This window comes from Lissotriton helveticus, chromosome 4_1 (assembly GCF_964261635.1).
Source record: "Lissotriton helveticus chromosome 4_1, aLisHel1.1, whole genome shotgun sequence".
Lineage (NCBI taxonomy): Eukaryota > Metazoa > Chordata > Amphibia > Caudata > Salamandridae > Lissotriton > Lissotriton helveticus.
In genome coordinates, this window is record NC_136063.1 from 798,488,473 (window position 1) to 798,508,866 (window position 20,394).

Genomic DNA, 20,394 nt, shown 5'->3' on the forward strand with positions numbered 1-20,394 from the left:
GGACTCGGAGGACTCAGGTTTTCTTGACCTCTCCTCCGAGCCTGGATTTATGTCTCCTCCCGCAATCATGAAGGAGGGCGCTACATATACTATGGTGCTCCGTAGAGCAGCTGAGGCTCTTGACCTTGATCTGCCTACAGTCACTCACAAGGCCAACCTCCTTACGGAGTTTCTTCTCCCGGCGGCACGTTCTATGGAACCTCTGCTCCCGTTTAATGAGGCCTTGACAGATGTTTTGATGGGCACCTGGTCAAGGCCAGCCACAGGGGTTCCTGTGGATAAGGACATGGCCAGGCGTCATTGCCCAGCACCGGGTGACCCGGCCTTTCTGACAAATCATCCGACTCCGGAGAGCCTGGCCATTCAGGCTTCCACTTCCCAAAGTGCGTTCACTACTGCCCCGCCGGATAAGGAATCGAAAAAACTGGAGCAGTTTGGCAAGAGGTTATTTTCTTCTGCCAGCTTGGGGCTGCGGTCATTCAACATCACATGCCTTTTGGGCCGCTACTCTTATGCAGTGTGAGACACAGTGGCCAGACACTGCTCCAGTGTCCGGAAGAGGTTTGGGCTGTACTTTCCCAAGCTGTTGCGGAGGGGAAGGATGTTGCGAAGTTCACCATTCGATGTGACCTGGACACCGCTGACTCTTTAGGGAGAGCTATCTCCACAACAGTGGCCCTGCGCCGCCAGGCCTGGCTGCGGTCCACTGGGTTTTTGGGGGATGTCTAGAGTTCCCTCATGGACATGCCTTTTGATGGTACTCGCCTGTTTGGCGATAAGGCAGAGAGTGCGCTGGAGCGTTTCAAGGACTCTCGGTCTACGGCCAAGTCCTTAGGTCTCTCCACCACACGCCTGCCGCGTCTACCTTTCGTTCCTTTTGTGGCCACGGAAGGGGTGCCCTTGCATGTTCGTTCAGCCAGAAGCCTGCGCAGAACCAAAATCAGCATGGCCGCGGGCGTGGAGGCCGCCGTGGCGGCACAAGGGGCCAACAGGCAAGTCAGTCCACCTCTGCTCCCGCAGCATCTGCCTCAAAGCCGTCCTAGTCCGATCTTTGGGGTGCACCCCACGCCTGTGGGTGGCAGGATTCAACATCACCTCCTCCACTGGCGTTTGCTCACTTCGGACAGGTGGGTGCTGCAGTTTGTCCTAAGGGGTACTCCCTCCCCTTCGAGTCTGCTCCCCCAGCCATGCCACCTCAGTTCCACCGCATGTCGGGGGATCACTTTGCGCTTCTCCAACAGGAAGTCATGGCGCTCCTGGCCAAGGGGGCTATCGAGCGCGTTTCTGGACCAGAAGTAGGACATAGTTGTTGTTCCCACTACTTTCTGGTCCCCAAGAAGGACAAAGGGGGCCTGCGTCCTTTCTAGGACCTCATGAACGTCAATCGTTTTCTCCAGAAAGAGAAGTTCAAGATGCTGACTCTGGCTCAGGTCTTGGTTGCCCTAGACCCTGGAGACTGGCTGGTAGCGTTGGACTTGCAGGACGCATATTTTCGCATCAACGTCCTGCAGGCGTTACCTGCGGTTCACGGTAGGCCAAGAGCATTTTCAGTTTGCTTGCTCCCCTTCCCCTTACCAGCGCCCCTCGGGTGTTCACCAAAGTGATGGCAGTGGTCGCAGCTCATCTGCACAGGTCAAGGGTGTCAGTCTTCCCCAATCTCGACGACTGGTTGTTGAACGCGGGCTCGCCCCAGACAGGCGTCACCCACCTTCAGATTATGGCCGACCTCCTGCATTTGCTGGGGTTCTCCATCAATGTGCCGAAGTCACACCTGAGTCCCTCTCAGAAGCTCCCCTTCATCGGAGTGGTTCTGGATTCAACGCAGTTTCGGGCTTATCCTCCCGAGCGGCAAATCCGGGATATTAAAGCTATGATTCCGATCTTTCAGCCTCTATCCCGGGTTTCAGTCAGGTTGACCATCCGGCTCCTGGGCCTGATGGCCTCCTGCATCCTTCTGGTGCAACATGCCAGGTGGCATATGCGGGCTCTGCAGAGGGACCTGAAGTTTCAGTGGGCACAGCATCAGGGCAAGCTGTCTGATCATGTCCAGATCTCGGAGGGCACTTAACAACAATTGCAGTGGTGGCTCACGAATTGCGATTGGGTCAATGGCAGATCCCTCTCCCTTCCCCAACCAGAGCACACAGTGGCAATGGATGGGTCCCTCCTAGGATGGGGAGGCCACTTTGGAGAGGCAGAGATCAGAGGCCTCTGGTCTCCGGCGGAGTCCCGGCTCCATATCGACCTTTTGGAGCTTCAGGCAATCCGACTTGCACTGAAGGCATTCCATCACTCTGTCCGGGGAAGTGTAGTGCAGGTGTTCACGGACAACACCACCGCCATGTGGTATTGCAACAAACAGGGTGGGGTGGGGTCGTGGACCGTATGTCAGTAGGCTCATCACCTCTGGACATGGCTGGAACATTAAGGCATTACCTTGGTGGTTCAACACCTGGCAAGTTCTCTTAATGCCGGGGTGGATGAACTCAGCTGCCGGTGCTTGATCACGAATGGTGTCTGTACTCTGACGTGGCTCAAGGTCTCTTTTAGCAGTGGGGAGAGCCTTGGTTAGATCTATTGGCCACCGAAGAGAACGCGCAGAACTGCTGGCAGTTCTGCATGTTGGAATTTCCAAGGCAGCACTTGCTCTGCAACTTTTCTGCGCCGCAAGTGGAGTTGCGGTCTGTTGTATGCCTTTCCGCCTATACCACTTCTGCCCAGAGTGCTGAAGATTCGGCGTGACCGTGCCCAAGTCATCCTTGTGCCTCCCGATTGGGCACGAAGATACTGGTATCCCGAGCTACTCAGCATGGCTATCGATCCCACGATCCGACTGCCTCTTCGGGAGGATCTTCTGTCCCAGCAGCAGGGGACGGTCCTTCACCCGAACCTGTCCAGCCTCTACCTCCATGCGTGGAGATTGAGTGGCGAAGGTTGACAGCTTTCGATCTTCCTCCCGAAGTCTGTGATGTCATTCTGGCAGCCAGGCGTCCCTCCAGTAAGACGGTATACGCCTGCAGGTGCAACTAATTTTGTGGCATGGTGCTCAGAAAAGGCTGTGGATCCCCTCTCTGCCCCTCTTGCTGATGTCCTTCTGTTCCTTCTATCCTTGGCCCAGCAGGGCTCTCGCTGGGCACTATCAAAGGTTATCTTTCGGCCATCTCCGCCTTTATATGGCTTCCAGATCAGCCTTCTCTTTTTAAGTCCCCGGTTGTTGACTGTTTTCTTAAAGGCATTACACACACGTTTCCTCCCATGCCTTTCATAATGCCTTAATGGGACTTAAATCTTATCTTGCCCTATCTGATGTGCGCTCCTTTTGAGCCCCTTCATAACTATCCTTTACGTCTTCTCACTCTAAAGACTGCTTTCCTGGTAGCTATCACCTCTGCCAGAACCTCCTTTCCTTTCTGTTCATCCGGACAAGGTGGTTTTGAGGACCCGTCCTTCTTTCTTGCCAAAGGTTGTGACGCCATTTCACATCGGGCATACCATCACTTTGCCGACCTTCTTTCCGCCTCCGCATCCTTTGAAAGAGGAAGAGAGGCTCCACCGTCTGGACCCAAAGCGTGCGCTCTCGTTCTATCTGAAGCGCACACAACAGTTCCGGGTGGATGACCAGCTCTTTGTTGGTTACGTGGGCGTCAAAAAAGGTCGAGCTGTGCACAAACGGACCATCTCTCGGTGGGTCGTTCTGTGCATCAAAGCATCTTACTCCTTGGCTAAGAAGGAGCCTCCAGTGGGGCTGCGTGCCCATTCTACCACGGCGACGGCAGCCACTACTGCCTTGCGACACATCGTTCCCATGCAGGATATTTGTCAGGCAGCTACGTGGGCCTCACTGCACACGTTTACCAAGCATTACTGCCTTGACAGTCCAGTCCGCAGACACGGCTTCTTTGGTGTAATCTTGTTCGCAGACCCATCACCGGGGTTGGGATTGCTGGGGTATCTATTCTAAGGTAAGGAATCTGTCACTAACGTGTCTCTCTCAGATGCACAAGTTACTACTTGTGCAACGATATATCTGTAGGAGACATTAGTTAGTGATAGATTCCTTACCACCCCACCCATCCTCCACGTTCTGCGAACTGATTTCTAGGGTTACGGTCATCCCTTTCAGGGCCCTAGTTTCATGGCAACAGTGGTCAGTTTCTTGCATGGCTCTGCGTTCCTGGCACAGAAAGTCGTGTGCAGAACGGTCGTCAGCACGCATGGGTGGCACCTAAGTGGTCTCCGTGATGTCATCTCGGTGCTTACGACGCCAGCGACGGACGCGGCTCCGCACAATGCCACCTACCGACGCGTTGGGGTACTGCCGACGAAAAACTTTCCAGCTCCAGTCTGACGCCTGGGGATATTCAAAGGTAAGGAATCTATCACTAACTAATGTCTCTTACAGATAAATCGTTACACAAGTAGTAACTTGTGCAATCGGAGGGATACAAAAGCAAGCCTTGGTCACAACTGACTGAACAAAAGAAAGTGCAAAGGAACACAGTACCTTAAAATATCTGGAGGCGGCCTCTGTAGTCTATGTAATTGCCACATGTAAGGGAGATGGCCCTGCCTCTTCCTGGCAATGACAGGCCTGCCCTTGGCCCGGGGTTAGCCCAGGTGCGTACCGTGCCGCTGGTAACGTCGGGTGCTTAAATGCGCGCTGACTCCTCCCTCCAGGGAGCAATGGTGCCTGCAACATGTCCCTCCAGGAGATGTGGCGGCAGGCAGGAATGCAGCAACATGAATGACCCACGCGACGGGTAACTTCGGGCGCCTAAATGCGCGCTGGCTCCTCCCTCCAGGAAGCAATGGTGCCTAGGACCTGTAGTCCCTCCAGGAGATGAGGCGGCAGGCAGGGCCGGACTAGGAACCAAAACCGGCCCAGGCAAAGTGCTTGGCCGGCCCCCCCCGGGGGAGGGGGGAAGCTGGGGGTGCGACCAAGCACTTTGCCGGGGCCGGTTTTCGGACGATTTTGTTACAGGGCCGATTTAAACAGCCCTTTAACAAACAATGGCCCCCAGGGGCTCAAAACCGGCCCCCACCCTTGCGGCACACCGGGGATTGCCAGGGTGCGCAACGGCCAGTCCGGCCCTGGCGGCAGGCAGGAATGCGGCAAAATGAATGCCCCAATATATAGTTGGACATCTTGTAATGACCGATGTCCACAATATATGTTGAAATGGCTGACTGTACTTACATAGCCTGGAGTGGGGTATGTAGAGGTGTCCTCCTCATGCAGGGGCACCCTCACACTTGTAAGCACCCTGCCTTAGGGCTCTAAAGGCCTGCTATACGGGTGACTTACATATAGTAAAAGCAGTGTATGTGGGCATTGCACATAGGTTGTGCGCAATGTCATGATTTGAGAATGGCTTGCACTATTTCACGCGTCATGCAATGGCAATCTGCATGCAGATTGTGTGTGGGTCCCTTTGGGTGACATAATATGATTCTTCCCTCAGTGACCCTTTTTTAGTACCCATGCCCTCGGTACCAGGGGTGCCATTTATCACGGTCTTACAAAGGGGCTAAAGTTGGATATAATCATCTGTATTGTTTTGTGGACAGAGTATTGGCACTGTGGCCTGGTTAGCAGAGACACAGTGCACTTCCAATCAAAAGCATCAGTACCAGGGGCAAAAAGTGGGGGTGACCATGTCAAAAAGAGGAACTTTCCTACAAATAGGGTATCCTCCAGAAAGAGTGTTAACAAAGGTAAATCACTTATTAATCTGATTAATACTCTTGTCATTATACAGATTACTGATTTTTTTCCCCTCTTAGGATGCAATTGTTTTTTTTTACGTAACTGTTTTATAGTTGTACTATGACTAGCTCTGCCTTCTTTCCTTGCATTTGGTGATCAGATATACTAGGCTTAGTTGGCATCATATGTCTTTATGGAGATACTGCATCGCATTTGGATGTGCCTGTGTCTCTCTTCCTCAACTGGAGTAATTTATGCACTGCCTAATCACCCTTTGCTGGTATTGAAAGTTTGTGGATCCTGTTTGTTGCCTTGCTTAGTTGGAATAGGTAGTTAATTTGTAGGTAAATAAAACAACCATTAATAAAACTGTTACTAAATGCAAGTACGTTTTTCTATGGTAACTTACTTTAATTTGATCTGTTATTTACTTCCTAATTTGTATATTAACAGTAAACTTTTCCATGTCCGATCGGTAACCCAAGGAGATGTTTATAGAGCTGAAACTGAAGAAATCCCTCGTATATTTCAGGTAATCACATTCAAAATTATTGTATGCCTTTATTTCGGTCATGTTATGAGATATATCCTGTGCAGATGAATACTTTAGAATTGCTCGTAAACTAACAATGAAAAGTATCCTAACCAGCATAACACCTTTAATATTTGATAAAGAAAACAGAAAAGTTGCGGGTGGGGTGTATGCTACCATTACATCGCAGATTATACTTCTTGTGACTTTACATCACAGGTAAGTACATATGGAGCTTCACATCAAAGGTATATTTATCTGATACACAGTTCTAGCCACAGAATCCTTACCTTAGAATTATCCCTAGGCGTCGGACTGAATTCGTGATTTTTTTTGTGAGCAGTATCTTTACGCACCGGTAGGTGACGTCGATCAGCTCCGCGTGGTGTCAACTGTGGCATTCATGCTGGCTGTGACGTGTGGGGCCTATATAGGAGCTACCCAACACCCTGCCGTCTGTTCTTTTATTTCCGCACCAGTCAGCATAGATCTTGAGAGAGCTACCATTCAATCACTTATTGATTGTGCTTTATCAACGTTTTATCAAAGTTTATTTTGAGAGTTCTTGTGAGGGTGATGTCTACTAGGAAGACCGGCTTCAAGACCTGCAGCATCTGTCATCAATAGATGTTGGTGATCGACCCGCACCTTGTATGCCTCTGGTGCTTGAAAGGCAGCTATGACTTGAAGACCTGCTCCGATTTCCATACCATGTACCCCAAGGCCTTGAGTGAGTGATGCCTCAAACTGCTGGCTGCCCAATGAGCGACTCTCTTGATCACGTTCGAGAGGAAGGTCGCGGGATCGTCATGTTCCAAGTTGTTGGTCCACTTGGTTAAGTTACACAAGAAGAAAAAAGTAATAAGTCTAATAGATCCTCGACTTCTCCTCTTCAGTCGGCCGACGAGATGAGGGAGCATTACCATTGAAGTCCTGGCTCCGTGGTGGACCAGCACCTGGGTTGGCTCTGCGCTTCCCCAAGTTTACGGAAGCTGGAGCGACCCGGCTCAACTCAAGGAGTTTTATGAGGCCATGCGCCTCATATTTGAGTGGACCACACTCGCCAGCACACCTTGAAGCCCCGTGGGTTTGGCAGGAGACCCTACTGGTTTCATGCCAGTGGCTCCTGCCCCGGTCTCACCTCTTGGATCCACGGATAGATCCGTACCAGCGCCAGTTGTACCATGTAGGAGAGTAGGGTCTGCAATCCTATGATCACCCAGATTTTTGCTTTTTGCTGCACTGGTTTACGACTTTCCCTGGCTGTGGGCCTGCTAATCAGACCCACAGCCTAGCTGTTCTCTCTATCCAAATTGTACCCAGGTACTGAATTGGCACTGGGCCCTCTCCAAGTCCCTGTACCCAGGGCTGAGGTGCACCCAGAAGTCTCCCAGGGGCTGAAGCACGTATTGTGCCACCCCTGGATTGACTAACTAAAACTGACACAACTGGCTGCACGACAGCTGGGGCAAGGTGGTGTACTCACCCTTTGCTTTAGATATAGTATACCTATATCTAACCCTAAAATGGACACACAGATCTCCTATCAGTCACTCCTATGGCAGGCCTTAACAATCCTGAAGGCAGAGTGCTTGGAATCGTGTGAGATGGTGCTCTGGCATGAGCTGAGCCTGTCTGCGGCTTTCGGGATCCATCCCTTAGCCGTTTCCATGATATCGCATACCATATACTCTTAAGTGCATTATAATCCTCGCGGTTATGTGCCAACTCTGGTATCGCTTTATCAAAACATGTCGAGTAAGGTGTCATACGAATTGGAATACTAACCCCTCGCCAATTCTGGCGACGGGGTTAGCATTCCACCCTTCTAGAGGGACACGACATGCCTGTAACCTATAACCCGGTTAAAAGTCAGACAGAGCCTTAGCATCCACAAAATGGATGCTGCCACCGAGACACAAGTCTGCCCTCCTGCTGCTGGGAGTCCTCCCAGAGCAGGAGATAAGGACAAAGGGTTTCCTGCCAGGGGCGGTGCCAGCACCGTCCCAGACAGGGTTTTGTGTATTGTAGGTAGGCAGGGCTTTAGAGGAAGGTGACTGCACGTGGCACCCCGGTGCTCACTGTGCATAGGCTGGCTGGAACCAGTTCCAGGGTCACTCCAGACCCTGTGCTGGGGAAAAGCCCGCCAAGGAAGTGGGTGTAACCACCCCCCTCCTGGTCCCACCCATAGGGCAGGACCTAGTCGCGTGCCAGCCCCTTTTTACAGGATAAAGGTAGAGACTGGCCCCCTTCCAAATCAGATCATCTTTGAATCCTGAAACTACTTTCTGCGAAAGGAACTCAAGACTTCTTCCTAAGATTTCTCCCTTGTGACTAAGGAGTAGTCACCCTGCATCCGCAGGCACCATCTAAGAACACTGCGGTCTGCTGCAAGTCCTTCCTCCGGAATCCGACTGCCCAGCTCGACGAGAACCGGCTTCCCTGGCACCTCTGACCTCTACCCACCTCTACAGCCCAGCTGAGAACCGTGGGTGCGACGAGACCTCAAGGGACCGGCCATCTGCAAGACTGCACGACTTCTTTCCAGCAAGCCCGCCGAGTGAATTCCTGGTGAGTGCTTTGGGGTCCGAGAAGCCCCGACTCTGAGCAGCTCCAGCTCCGAAGTGCAGCCCCCCAGCATCTCCACGATCTGCGTGGGGCCCTTCTGCTTTCCGCTGCTCACCGCGTTGTTTGGCTACTAGCCCGTTGGCTTGTGGCCTTCCTGACGACGCCCGACGACATTTCTGCTGCTGGTCTGGTTGCTCCAGACTGGCCCTTGCTCCCTTCCAGAAGAGGAGCACCCCGGACCCTCCTGGTCCACTCAAGACGCCATTTTGAGTCCACCGCGTGGGCTTGAATTAGCCAAGGCTTGTTGCCCAATCCTGGGTAACTTCGACGCCAACGACTTCATCCATCGTGGGACAGCTCGCACCTCCATCCTGGTCGCCGACAACGCCTCCTGGTCCGAGAGACTGCAGAGCCCAGCAGCGCCCACTCACCTGACTGCGGTGACTTCGCCCGGTGCCATCCTGGTGCCCACTTAATCACTGGCTAGTGATTCAAGAACTTGGTCCCCTCTGCTTTCAGGTTTTCTTCTTCCTCGATCCAGGCTTGGATCCAACGAACTTTCCTTCACTGGTCGCCTGCCAGCAACTTCCTTCTTCCAGGCTCCTGGTCCGGCAACGAGATCCCCGACGTCTTTTCAGACCTATGCAGCTGCAGCCCCTGGGCTAGGTAACTTCGGCACTCCGGTGTCCCAGCATAGCCTCACTATCCTAGGGTCAGGATCCACTGTCGTTTTCTTCCTACCAGGTCGGGTTCGCCCGTGAACACTAACTTTGTGAATTCTAGCTTCCATAGACTTTGTCCCGCATCCCGCGTGAGAGTGCACACTCTGCACCCGAGTCCCCTGGGCCTCCTAGTAGTAATCTAACGATTCCCTAGTCCAGTCCTAGCGATTCCAAAGCCTATTAGAACTGTTACTTACCTGCTAGTAATTCGCATTCCACTTTTAGCGTATATGGTTTTTCGTGCCCCTCGGGCATTTGTGTAACGTGCTAACTTAAAAGTATTTTCGTAAGAGTTTTGTTGTGTGCTTAGCACCCTGTCCTCATAAAGAGTACAGGGTTGTTGTGATTCTAATAAATACACTGTTTATTTTCATAACACTTGTGTGGTGTCCTTTCACTGGGTGTTCAAGGGGTAATGTGATGGTAAAACAGCTGGCTTAACACGCCCTCTAGAGTCTTAGCCTTAGACTGCTCGTATCCATGCTACTAGGATAGCTGGTCTATAAGGTTGACTTACAACCAATCATCAATAAGGGTTGTTTGGACTGATATATAGTGATCACTAGAATAGTGAACACTGCACATCAGGCCAACTTCTCACATTGGTGAGCAGCGGTTGGGATTTGAGCTTGCTGTTGTTTTACCACACATGCCCTAAGAATATCTTGTGAAAGATCACATAAGTACTAAAGGTACATATAACTTAGCTTAGAATACTCTGAGTTCTACTGAACCAGCTGTTGTAGCTCCTAGGGCCTAGCACACCCTAAACTACAACTCTAGCAAGGGATCAGTAGGCAAACATATAGTGTAGGTAAGTGCACCACTTACACCTCACTAGAAAAGCATGTCGACTCAGGGGGACTCTACTGAGACTCCCCTGGTCAGTGTTGACCCTCCACAGGTCACTTCAAGATATGCAGCTCTCAATTTTCAGGAGATGAGGCAACTCTGTGTCTCCAGGAAACTGAAGCAGGGGTCTAACCCCACCCTTCCCTTTCTGATAGGTCTCTTAGAGACATATGATGCCAGAAAGCTCTCTCAGTTACATGAGAGCATGCCAGCCTTAGAGGGAACCTCTGGGGATCCAGACCTCCCCAACACTGATTCAGCAGTTGAGGAGGAGGATGAGGAGGTACTCTCTGGGGATGAGGTAGACAAGGGTCTTGAGGTAGTCAGAAGGCTAACTAGGACCAACTTAGACTTACTTGGGCTAGGATCTGGGGGCCCCCCAGTACTAACCCGAAGTGGGCCTAACCTTGGAGTTAGGAGAGATAGATCTCTTTCTAGGGACTCCAATAGATCTCTGCACTCTAATGCCTCTTCTCAGGGGAGAAGGAATCCTCCACAGAGGAGATTTACTTCCCCTCAGAGAAAGGAGCATGAGGCTAGGATGAGACAAGCTGAACTGAGGATTGAAAGGGAAGAAATTGCCCTGGCCAAAGAGAAGCTTGCCCTGGCAAGAGAGCAGCAGATGAGTGGGCTAGCTCCCACTGGTGGCAGCAATCTCCCAAGAGATAGAGAGAAGGGTTTAGATACTAAACACCTGACTAAAATAGTGCCCCCCTTTAAGCAAGGGGATGACATCCAGAAATGGATGGCTGCTCTGGAGAGGGCCTGCACTGTGCAGAACATTCCCCAGAGTCAGTGGGCAGCTATACTGTGGCTCTCCTTTGATGGTAAAGGTAGAGATAAGCTCCTCACTACAAGAGTGGAGGATGCTAACAATTACCAGGTCCTGAAGAATACACTGGTTGATGGGTTTGGTTTAACCACTGAGCAGTACAGGTTGCTGTTCAGAGACACCCAGAAAACTCAGTCTCAGGACTGGTCTGATTTTGTGGATTGTGCCACTAAGGCTTTGGAGGGCTGGTTGCTGGGTAGCAAGGTTACAGATTACACAGGATTGTATAATCTAATGATGAGAGAACAAATTTTGAACAATTGTCAGAACCAGTTGCTGCACCAGCACCTTGTTGATTCAGATCTGACCTCTCCCCAAGAATTGGGAAAGAAGGCAGACAAATGGGTCAGGACAAGGATCAAGCAGAACCAGAACCAGAACCAGGGTGGTCAGAAGAAAGCAGACCAGAAGGGTAACGTCAAGAATGAGCAAAATGACCAGAAGTCTTCACCAGGTCCCCAACAAACCAAAGAGGGTGGGGGTCAGGCTTCCCAGAAGAAGAAGGCTCAAGAAGGCCAGTCCAAAAGGTGGTGCCAGTACTGCAAAAGTAAATCTCACTGGTTTAGTGAGTGCACCAAAAGAGGAGGAGGACAAACTCCTACCACTACAGCTCCTAAAGCAACTGCACCCCCTAGTACAGTCAGTAGTGGTAGTGTCACTCCCAAGGCATTAGTTGGGTTAACCTTGGGTACTGAGGGGTCTGACAACTTAGTTGGCACACTCACTCAGGCTGTCCTTGTCTGTACTGGGGATGTGGATATGTCCCCTGAAATAAGTCCCAATACTTTGGGCAAATACAGGCAGACACCTTTGATTAATGGCAAAATGGCTCAGGCCTATAGGGACACTTGTGCCAGTGTCACCATGGTGACACCTAACTTCGTGGACCCTGGACAGATCATGCCAGGTACTGATTTCCTGGTGACCAATGCCAGCAATGTCACTACTAGTCATAGTGTGGCAATTGTAGCTTTCTCCTGGGGTGGAGTGAAGGGACAAAAGAAAGTTGTAGTCAGTTCAGACCTCCCAGTTGATTGTTTGTTGGGCAATGATTTGGAGTCATCACAATGGTCAGAAGTGGAGCAGAGGACTCACATGGAGATGTTAGGCTTGCCAGCACATGTGCTTGCTGTGACTAGGTCACAGGCCAGAAGATGCCCCACTGAACAGGTGCTGGATCCTGAAATTATGGACCAGACACCTCCCAAGAAGAAGAGCAGTAAGGGTAAGGCTTTGCCTTCCCCCTTGCCCCAGGTTGAGGATCAAGTCTCTGAGGAGGCTGATCTAGCAGAGCTGAGGGAAACTGAGCCTAAAGAGCTTGAACTTGATCAAGTTGAGTTTCTGGGCTCAGGGGGACCCTCCAGAGCAGACCTGGGGAAGGAACAGTTGAGCTGCCCTTCCCTTGAACCCCTCAGACAGCAGGCTGCTGCTGAGGCTGCAGGGAATGCCACAGGTGCCCACAGGGTATACTGGGAAGATGGACTCCTGTACTCTGAGTCAAGAGACCCCAAGCCTGGTGCAACCAGGAGGCTGGTCATCCCCTTGTCTCTGAGAGGTTTCCTTCTCACCTTGGCCCATGAGATTCCCCTTGCAGGTCATTTAGGTCAGACAAAGACTTGGGACAGGCTTGTCTCACACTTTCACTGGCCCCATATGAATGAGAATACCAAGGAGTTTTGTCGCTCATGTGTCACTTGCCAAGCCAGTGGTAAGTCAGGTGGCACAACAAAGGCCCCCCTTATACCACTACCTGTGGTGGGGGTTCCCTTTGAAAGAGTGGGGATTGACATTGTTGGTCCAATGGAACCCCAGACAGCATCAGGACACAAGTTTATACTGGTGGTGGTGGACCATGCCACCAGGTATCCTGAGGCTATTCCCCTTAGGACCACTACAGCCCCTGTAGTGGCAAGAGCCCTAGTTGGAGTGTTCTCCAGAGTGGGTTTCCCTAAGGAGGTCGTTTCTGACAGAGGTACAAACTTCATGTCAGGATATCTGACTGCCATGTGGAAAGAGTGTGGTGTGAACTACAAGTTCACCACACCCTATCATCCACAATGCAATGGGCTTGTTGAGAGATTCAACAGGACCCTGAAAGGGATGATTCATGGACTACCTGAACCTCTTAGGAGAAGATGGGATGTCCTGATCCCCTGCCTCTTGTTTGCTTACAGAGAGGTCCCACAGAAGGGGGTTGGCTACAGCCCTTTTGAGCTTCTGTATGGGCATCCTGTAAGAGGACCCCTGTGTTTGGTGAAGGAAGGATGGGAGAGACCTCTCAAAAAGCCTGCAACCAACATAGTGGACTATGTACTTGGTCTCCGCTCCAGGATGGCTGAGTATATGGAAAAGGCATCTAAAAACCTTGAGGCCAGCCAGGAACTTCAAAAAGCTTGGCATGACCAAAAGGCTGTACTGACTGTGTACCAGCCAGGACAGAAGGTGTGGGTGCTGGAGCCAGTGGCCCCAGCAGCTCTGAAAGACAAATGGTCTGGGCCCCACACCATCATTGAGCAAAAGGGAGAGGTTACCTACTTGGTGGACCTTGGAACTCCCAGGAGCCCTCTCAGAGTGCTCCATGTTAACAGGCTCAAAGCATATGTTGACAGGAAGGACATGAGCTTGCTCATGGCCACAGATGAGGGACAGGAGGAAGAGAGTGACCCTCTCCCAGACCTGCTCACTCAGAATCCTGATGATGGATCAGTTGATGGTGTTGTCTTTTGTGGCAGCCTCACTGAACATCAGCAACAGGATTGCAGGCAAGTTCTGCAATCCTTTCGACATATGTTCTCTCTGACACCCAGCCAAACTGATTGGTGTACCCATGATGTTGACACTGGAGACAGTCTGCCTGTCAAGAGTAAAATCTACAGACAGCCTGATCATGTTAGAGACTGCATAAAAACTGAAGTGCAGAAAATGTTGGAACTGGGAGTCATTGAGCCCTCAGATAGCCCTTGGGCTAGCCCAGTAGTTCTAGTGCCAAAGCCTCACACCCAGGGTGGTAAGAGAGAGATGAGGTTTTGCGTAGACTACAGAGGCCTCAATGCAGTCACTAAGACTGATGCCCACCCAATACCAAGAGCAGATGAGCTTATAGATAGATTGGCTTCTGCCAACTTCTTAAGCACATTTGATTTGACAGCTGGGTATTGGCAAATCAGGTTAGCCGAGGAAGCCAAACCTAAGACAGCATTTTCTACCCCTGGAGGGCATTATCAATTTGTGGTAATGCCCTTTGGACTGAAAAATGCACCTGCCACCTTCCAAAGGTTGGTGAATCAAGTCCTCACTGGGCTGGATGACTTCTGTGCAGCTTATCTTGACGATATTGCTGTCTTTAGCTCCACCTGGGAGGATCACCTGGTCCACCTAAGGAAAGTGTTAGAGGCCCTGCAAAAGGCAGGCCTCACTATCAAGGCCACAAAGTGCCAGATAGGGCAGTCACAGGTTGTATACCTGGGCCACCTTGTAGGTGGAGGCCAGGTTCAGCCACTGGAGAGCAAGATACAGGCCATCAAGGACTGGACTCCTCCAATCACCCAGACTCAGGTTCGAGCTTTCTTGGGCCTGACTGGGTACTATAGGAAGTTTGTCAGAAATTATGGGTCCATAGTGACCCCCCTTAATGACCTGACAAGCAAGAAGATGCCAAAGAAAGTTCAGTGGACAGCAAGCTGTCAGAAAGCATTCAATGACCTAAAGCAGGCCATGTGCACAGCACCTATCCTCAAGAGTCCAGATTACTCCAAGCCATTCATTGTCCAAACAGATGCTTCTGAGTTGGGTGTGGGAGCTGTTCTGTCTCAACTGAATTTTGATGGTAATGATCAGCCTATTGCTTTCATTAGTAGGAGGTTGACACCCAGAGAGAAAAATTGGTCAGCTATTGAGAGGGAGGCCTTTGCTGTGGTCTGGGCCCTGAAGAAGCTGAGGGCCTACTTGTTTGGCACTCACTTCACCATTCAGACAGACCATAAGCCCCTCTTGTGGCTAAATCAGATGAAGGGTGAAAACCCCAAACTGCTTAGGTGGTCCATTTCCCTACAGGGGATGGATTTTACAGTGGAGCATAGACCTGGGACTGATCACAGCAATGCTGATGGGCTCTCCAGGTATTTCCACTTAGAGCAAGAAGACTCACCTGGTCAAGGTTAGCTTATTGTCCCAAAGTTTGGGGGGGGGTCATGTAGGAGAGTAGGGTCTGCAATCCTATGATCACCCAGATTTTTGCTTTTTGCTGCACTGGTTTACGACTTTCCCTGGCTGTGGGCCTGCTAATCAGACCCACAGCCTAGCTGTTCTCTCTATCCAAATTGTACCCAGGTACTGAATTGGCACTGGGCCCTCTCCAAGTCCCTGTACCCAGGGCTGAGGTGCACCCAGAAGTCTCCCAGGGGCTGAAGCACGTATTGTGCCACCCCTGGATTGACTAACTAAAACTGACACAACTGGCTGCACGACAGCTGGGGCAAGGTGGTGTACTCACCCTTTGCTTTAGATATAGTATACCTATATCTAACCCTAAAATGGACACACAGATCTCCTATCAGTCACTCCTATGGCAGGCCTTAACAATCCTGAAGGCAGAGTGCTTGGAATCGTGTGAGATGGTGCTCTGGCATGAGCTGAGCCTGTCTGCGGCTTTCGGGATCCATCCCTTAGCCGTTTCCATGATATCGCATACCATATACTCTTAAGTGCATTATAATCCTCGCGGTTATGTGCCAACTCTGGTATTGCTTTATCAAAACATGTCGAGTAAGGTGTCATACGAATTGGAATACTAACCCCTCGCCAATTCTGGCGACGGGGTTAGCATTCCACCCTTCTAGAGGGACACGACATGCCTGTAACCTATAACCCGGTTAAAAGTCAGACAGAGCCTTAGCATCCACAAAATGGATGCTGCCACCGAGACACAAGTCTGCCCTCCTGCTGCTGGGAGTCCTCCCAGAGCAGGAGATAAGGACAAAGGGTTTCCTGCCAGGGGCGGTGCCAGCACCGTCCCAGACAGGGTTTTGTGTATTGTAGGTAGGCAGGGCTTTAGAGGAAGGTGACTGCACGTGGCACCCCGGTGCTCACTGTGCATAGGCTGGCTGGAACCAGTTCCAGGGTCACTCCAGACCCTGTGCTGGGGAAAAGCCCGCCAAGGAAGTGGGTGTAACCACCCCCCTCCTGGTCCCACCCATAGGGCAGGACCTAGTCGCGTGCCAGCCCCTTTTTACAGGATAAAGGTAGAGACTGGCCCCCTTCCAAATCAGATCATCTTTGAATCCTGAAACTACTTTCTGCGAAAGGAACTCAAGACTTCTTCCTAAGATTTCTCCCTTGTGACTAAGGAGTAGTCACCCTGCATCCGCAGGCACCATCTAAGAACACTGCGGTCTGCTGCAAGTCCTTCCTCCGGAATCCGACTGCCCAGCTCGACGAGAACCGGCTTCCCTGGCACCTCTGACCTCTACCCACCTCTACAGCCCAGCTGAGAACCGTGGGTGCGACGAGACCTCAAGGGACCGGCCATCTGCAAGACTGCACGACTTCTTTCCAGCAAGCCCGCCGAGTGAATTCCTGGTGAGTGCTTTGGGGTCCGAGAAGCCCCGACTCTGAGCAGCTCCAGCTCCGAAGTGCAGCCCCCCAGCATCTCCATGATCTGCGTGGGGCCCTTCTGCTTTCCGCTGCTCACCGCGTTGTTTGGCTACTAGCCCGTTGGCTTGTGGCCTTCCTGACGACGCCCGACGACATTTCTGCTGCTGGTCTGGTTGCTCCAGACTGGCCCTTGCTCCCTTCCAGAAGAGGAGCACCCCGGACCCTCCTGGTCCACTCAAGACGCCATTTTGAGTCCACCGCGTGGGCTTGAATTAGCCAAGGCTTGTTGCCCAATCCTGGGTAACTTCGACGCCAACGACTTCATCCATCGTGGGACAGCTCGCACCTCCATCCTGGTCGCCGACAACGCCTCCTGGTCCGAGAGACTGCAGAGCCCAGCAGCGCCCACTCACCTGACTGCGGTGACTTCGCCCGGTGCCATCCTGGTGCCCACTTAATCACTGGCTAGTGATTCAAGAACTTGGTCCCCTCTGCTTTCAGGTTTTCTTCTTCCTCGATCCAGGCTTGGATCCAACGAACTTTCCTTCACTGGTCGCCTGCCAGCAACTTCCTTCTTCCAGGCTCCTGGTCCGGCAACGAGATCCCCGACGTCTTTTCAGACCTATGCAGCTGCAGCCCCTGGGCTAGGTAACTTCGGCACTCCGGTGTCCCAGCATAGCCTCACTATCCTAGGGTCAGGATCCACTGTCGTTTTCTTCCTACCAGGTCGGGTTCGCCCGTGAACACTAACTTTGTGAATTCTAGCTTCCATAGACTTTGTCCCGCATCCCGCGTGAGAGTGCACACTCTGCACCCGAGTCCCCTGGGCCTCCTAGTAGTAATCTAACGATTCCCTAGTCCAGTCCTAGCGATTCCAAAGCCTATTAGAACTGTTACTTACCTGCTAGTAATTCGCATTCCACTTTTAGCGTATATGGTTTTTCGTGCCCCTCGGGCATTTGTGTAACGTGCTAACTTAAAAGTATTTTCGTAAGAGTTTTGTTGTGTGCTTAGCACCCTGTCCTCATAAAGAGTACAGGGTTGTTGTGATTCTAATAAATACACTGTTTATTTTCATAACACTTGTGTGGTGTCCTTTCACTGGGTGTTCAAGGGGTAATGTGATGGTAAAACAGCTGGCTTAACACGCCCTCTAGAGTCTTAGCCTTAGACTGCTCGTATCCATGCTACTAGGATAGCTGGTCTATAAGGTTGACTTACAACCAATCATCAATAAGGGTTGTTTGGACTGATATATAGTGATCACTAGAATAGTGAACACTGCACATCAGGCCAACTTCTCACATACCACCTCAACCTTCCCCAGCTATGGTCCTGAAGCCGGCCCCATTCTGATCCTCGACTCTGCCGTGGAGCCGGAGGGGCATCGTCTGATGCAGACTCCTGCGCCAACTGGAGCCATAGCTTCCAGGTCAGAACCTGAGCCCTATTACCATGGGCTAGGACTTGGGGAGGATTAGAGGGGTCACTGGACCCTGAGGAATACTACCCCTTAAATCCACAGATGGACTGGTGTGAGGTCTAGGCGGAGGTCAGTAGACTGGACACTTATCCAGATACTGGCAACATTTCTTGCCCGAACATGGCTACAGAGGAGGGAGAGTCCTTTGCAATGGTGATAAGGAGGGCGACCGAGGTCCTGGACCTTAGTCTACCCTCTGTGGCAGCCAAGACAAATGTCTTCACAGAGGTGTTTCAGCCGGAGTGACCCCCTCAGAATATCATCTCTTTCAATTAAGCCCTTAATGATGTCCTGCTTGGGACATTGTCCAAGTTTAGCTCAGGGGTTCTTGTGAACAGGTTGATTGCCCACTGCCCTGCCCCGCCCCAGGGGACCCCAATTTCCTCCCATAACACCATAGGTCCATGTCTCTACAGCCCATGTAAATCCTGGTGCATTCTCTACCTCCCCACTTGGAATCTCAGAGGTTGGACACCTTAGGGAAGAAGACATATTCTTCCACCAGGCTGGCACTACGGTCCATGAACACTGGGTGCCTTTTGGGCTGTTCCTTCCCATGCTCTGTTGGATTCAGTTGTGCAGGTGCTGCCCATGTTTCCAGAGGAGGCCTGGACCGTACTCTCCCAGGCTGTTGACCGCGGGAGAGGTGCAGCTAAGTTCACGATCCGTTGTGGACTGGATACCACCAACTCGCTGGGCAGAGCGGTTTCATCGACCGTGGCATTACATTGCTACGCCTGGCTGAGGACAACTGGCTTTTCAGATGTCCAAGCTTCGCTTATCAACATGCCCTTTGATGGCTCCCATCTCTGGAGTGCTATAAGGACAGCAGGGCTACAGCCCGATCCATGGGCCTTTCCATGGCCCCTCGCCACTCCAATCCTCCTTTCGCCCCTTTTCTGACCACGGAAGGGACTTCCGGCCATGTATATGCCCATCCATCCACGGCGGGGTGCAAGCTTTTCAGCCACTGTGTGGCTGAGGACGCCCAGACATCTTGTGTCGGGCAGCAAGAGGTTCGGCCAGTTGGCATTCACTTCCTCCAAAGCCTTATAGTTTGTGTTCTTGTCATCATCTGCACCCAGTGGGAGGCAGGATAGCCATCACTTGCCCCACTTGAGGTCTATAATTTCAGACTGATGGGTTCTGCTGATTGTCCAGAGGGGCTACTCCCTCCCCTTTGAGACTACCCTTCCACCCATGCTACCTGCTTGTGACAGGCTGACAGAGGACCATTGTCCCTGCTCTGCCAGAAAGTAATGGATCTCTTGGCCAAGGGAGCCATAGACAGGATGCCAACAACAGAAGTAGGTTGTGGTTGCTGTTACTGCTACTTCCTGGTGCCCAAGGAGGACGAAGGTCTTTGTCCTATCCTAGACCTACACCCTCTCAATTTCTTGTTCTGGAAAGAGACGTTCAAAATGGTCACGCCCGTTTAAGTCTTGGATGTCCTAGACCCCGGAGACTATATGGATGCATATTTCTACATCCCCGCCCTGCCTGACTACAGGTGTTAACTGTGATTCACGGTTGACCACGAGCGGTTTGTTTGCTGTGATTCCTGTTTGGTTTACCAGCGTCCCTCAAGTATTGCAGAGCTCAGGTGTGCCAGTCTTCCCCTATCTTGGCAACTGGCTGTTCAAAGCGGGTTCGCCCCGGGCTGTTGTCTCCCACCTCCAGACATTGACAGACCTCCTTCATTCGCTGGGGTTCACTATCAATGTACCAAAGTCACACCTGACCCCTTCTCAGATGCTTCCCTTCATCAAAGCTGTTCTGGATACAGTGTAGTTTCTGGCCTATCCTCCTGGATGGTAAATCCAGGACATTCAGGCTATGATACAGATTTTTCAGCCTCGAGCCTGGATTTCAGTGAGACTGAGTCTGAGGCTGCTGGGCCTCATGGCATCCTGCTTGTGATACATGCCTACTGGCATATGCAGACTCTGCAGTGGGACCTGTAGATCCAGTGGGCAGAGCATCAGGGAAATATCTCGGACATGGTCCAGATCTCGGAGAGAACTGCAAAAGATCTGCAGTGGTGGTTAACGATCCGCGATTGAGGCAGCAGCAGACACCTCTCACTTCCCCAACCAGATCTGACAG

At 51.6% G+C, this 20,394-nt stretch overlaps 1 protein-coding gene across 1 annotated transcript in view; it reads left to right on the plus strand.

Annotated features, from left to right (window-relative positions):
• Positions 1-20,394, plus strand: part of ROCK1 (Rho associated coiled-coil containing protein kinase 1) — a 2,099,493-nt gene that overhangs the window by 1,864,497 nt on the left and 214,602 nt on the right. The window contains exon 30 of the mRNA XM_078687444.1: positions 6,161-6,239. Coding sequence (XP_078543570.1) covers positions 6,161-6,239 — 79 coding nt within the window. The remainder of the gene's footprint in view (positions 1-6,160; positions 6,240-20,394) is intronic.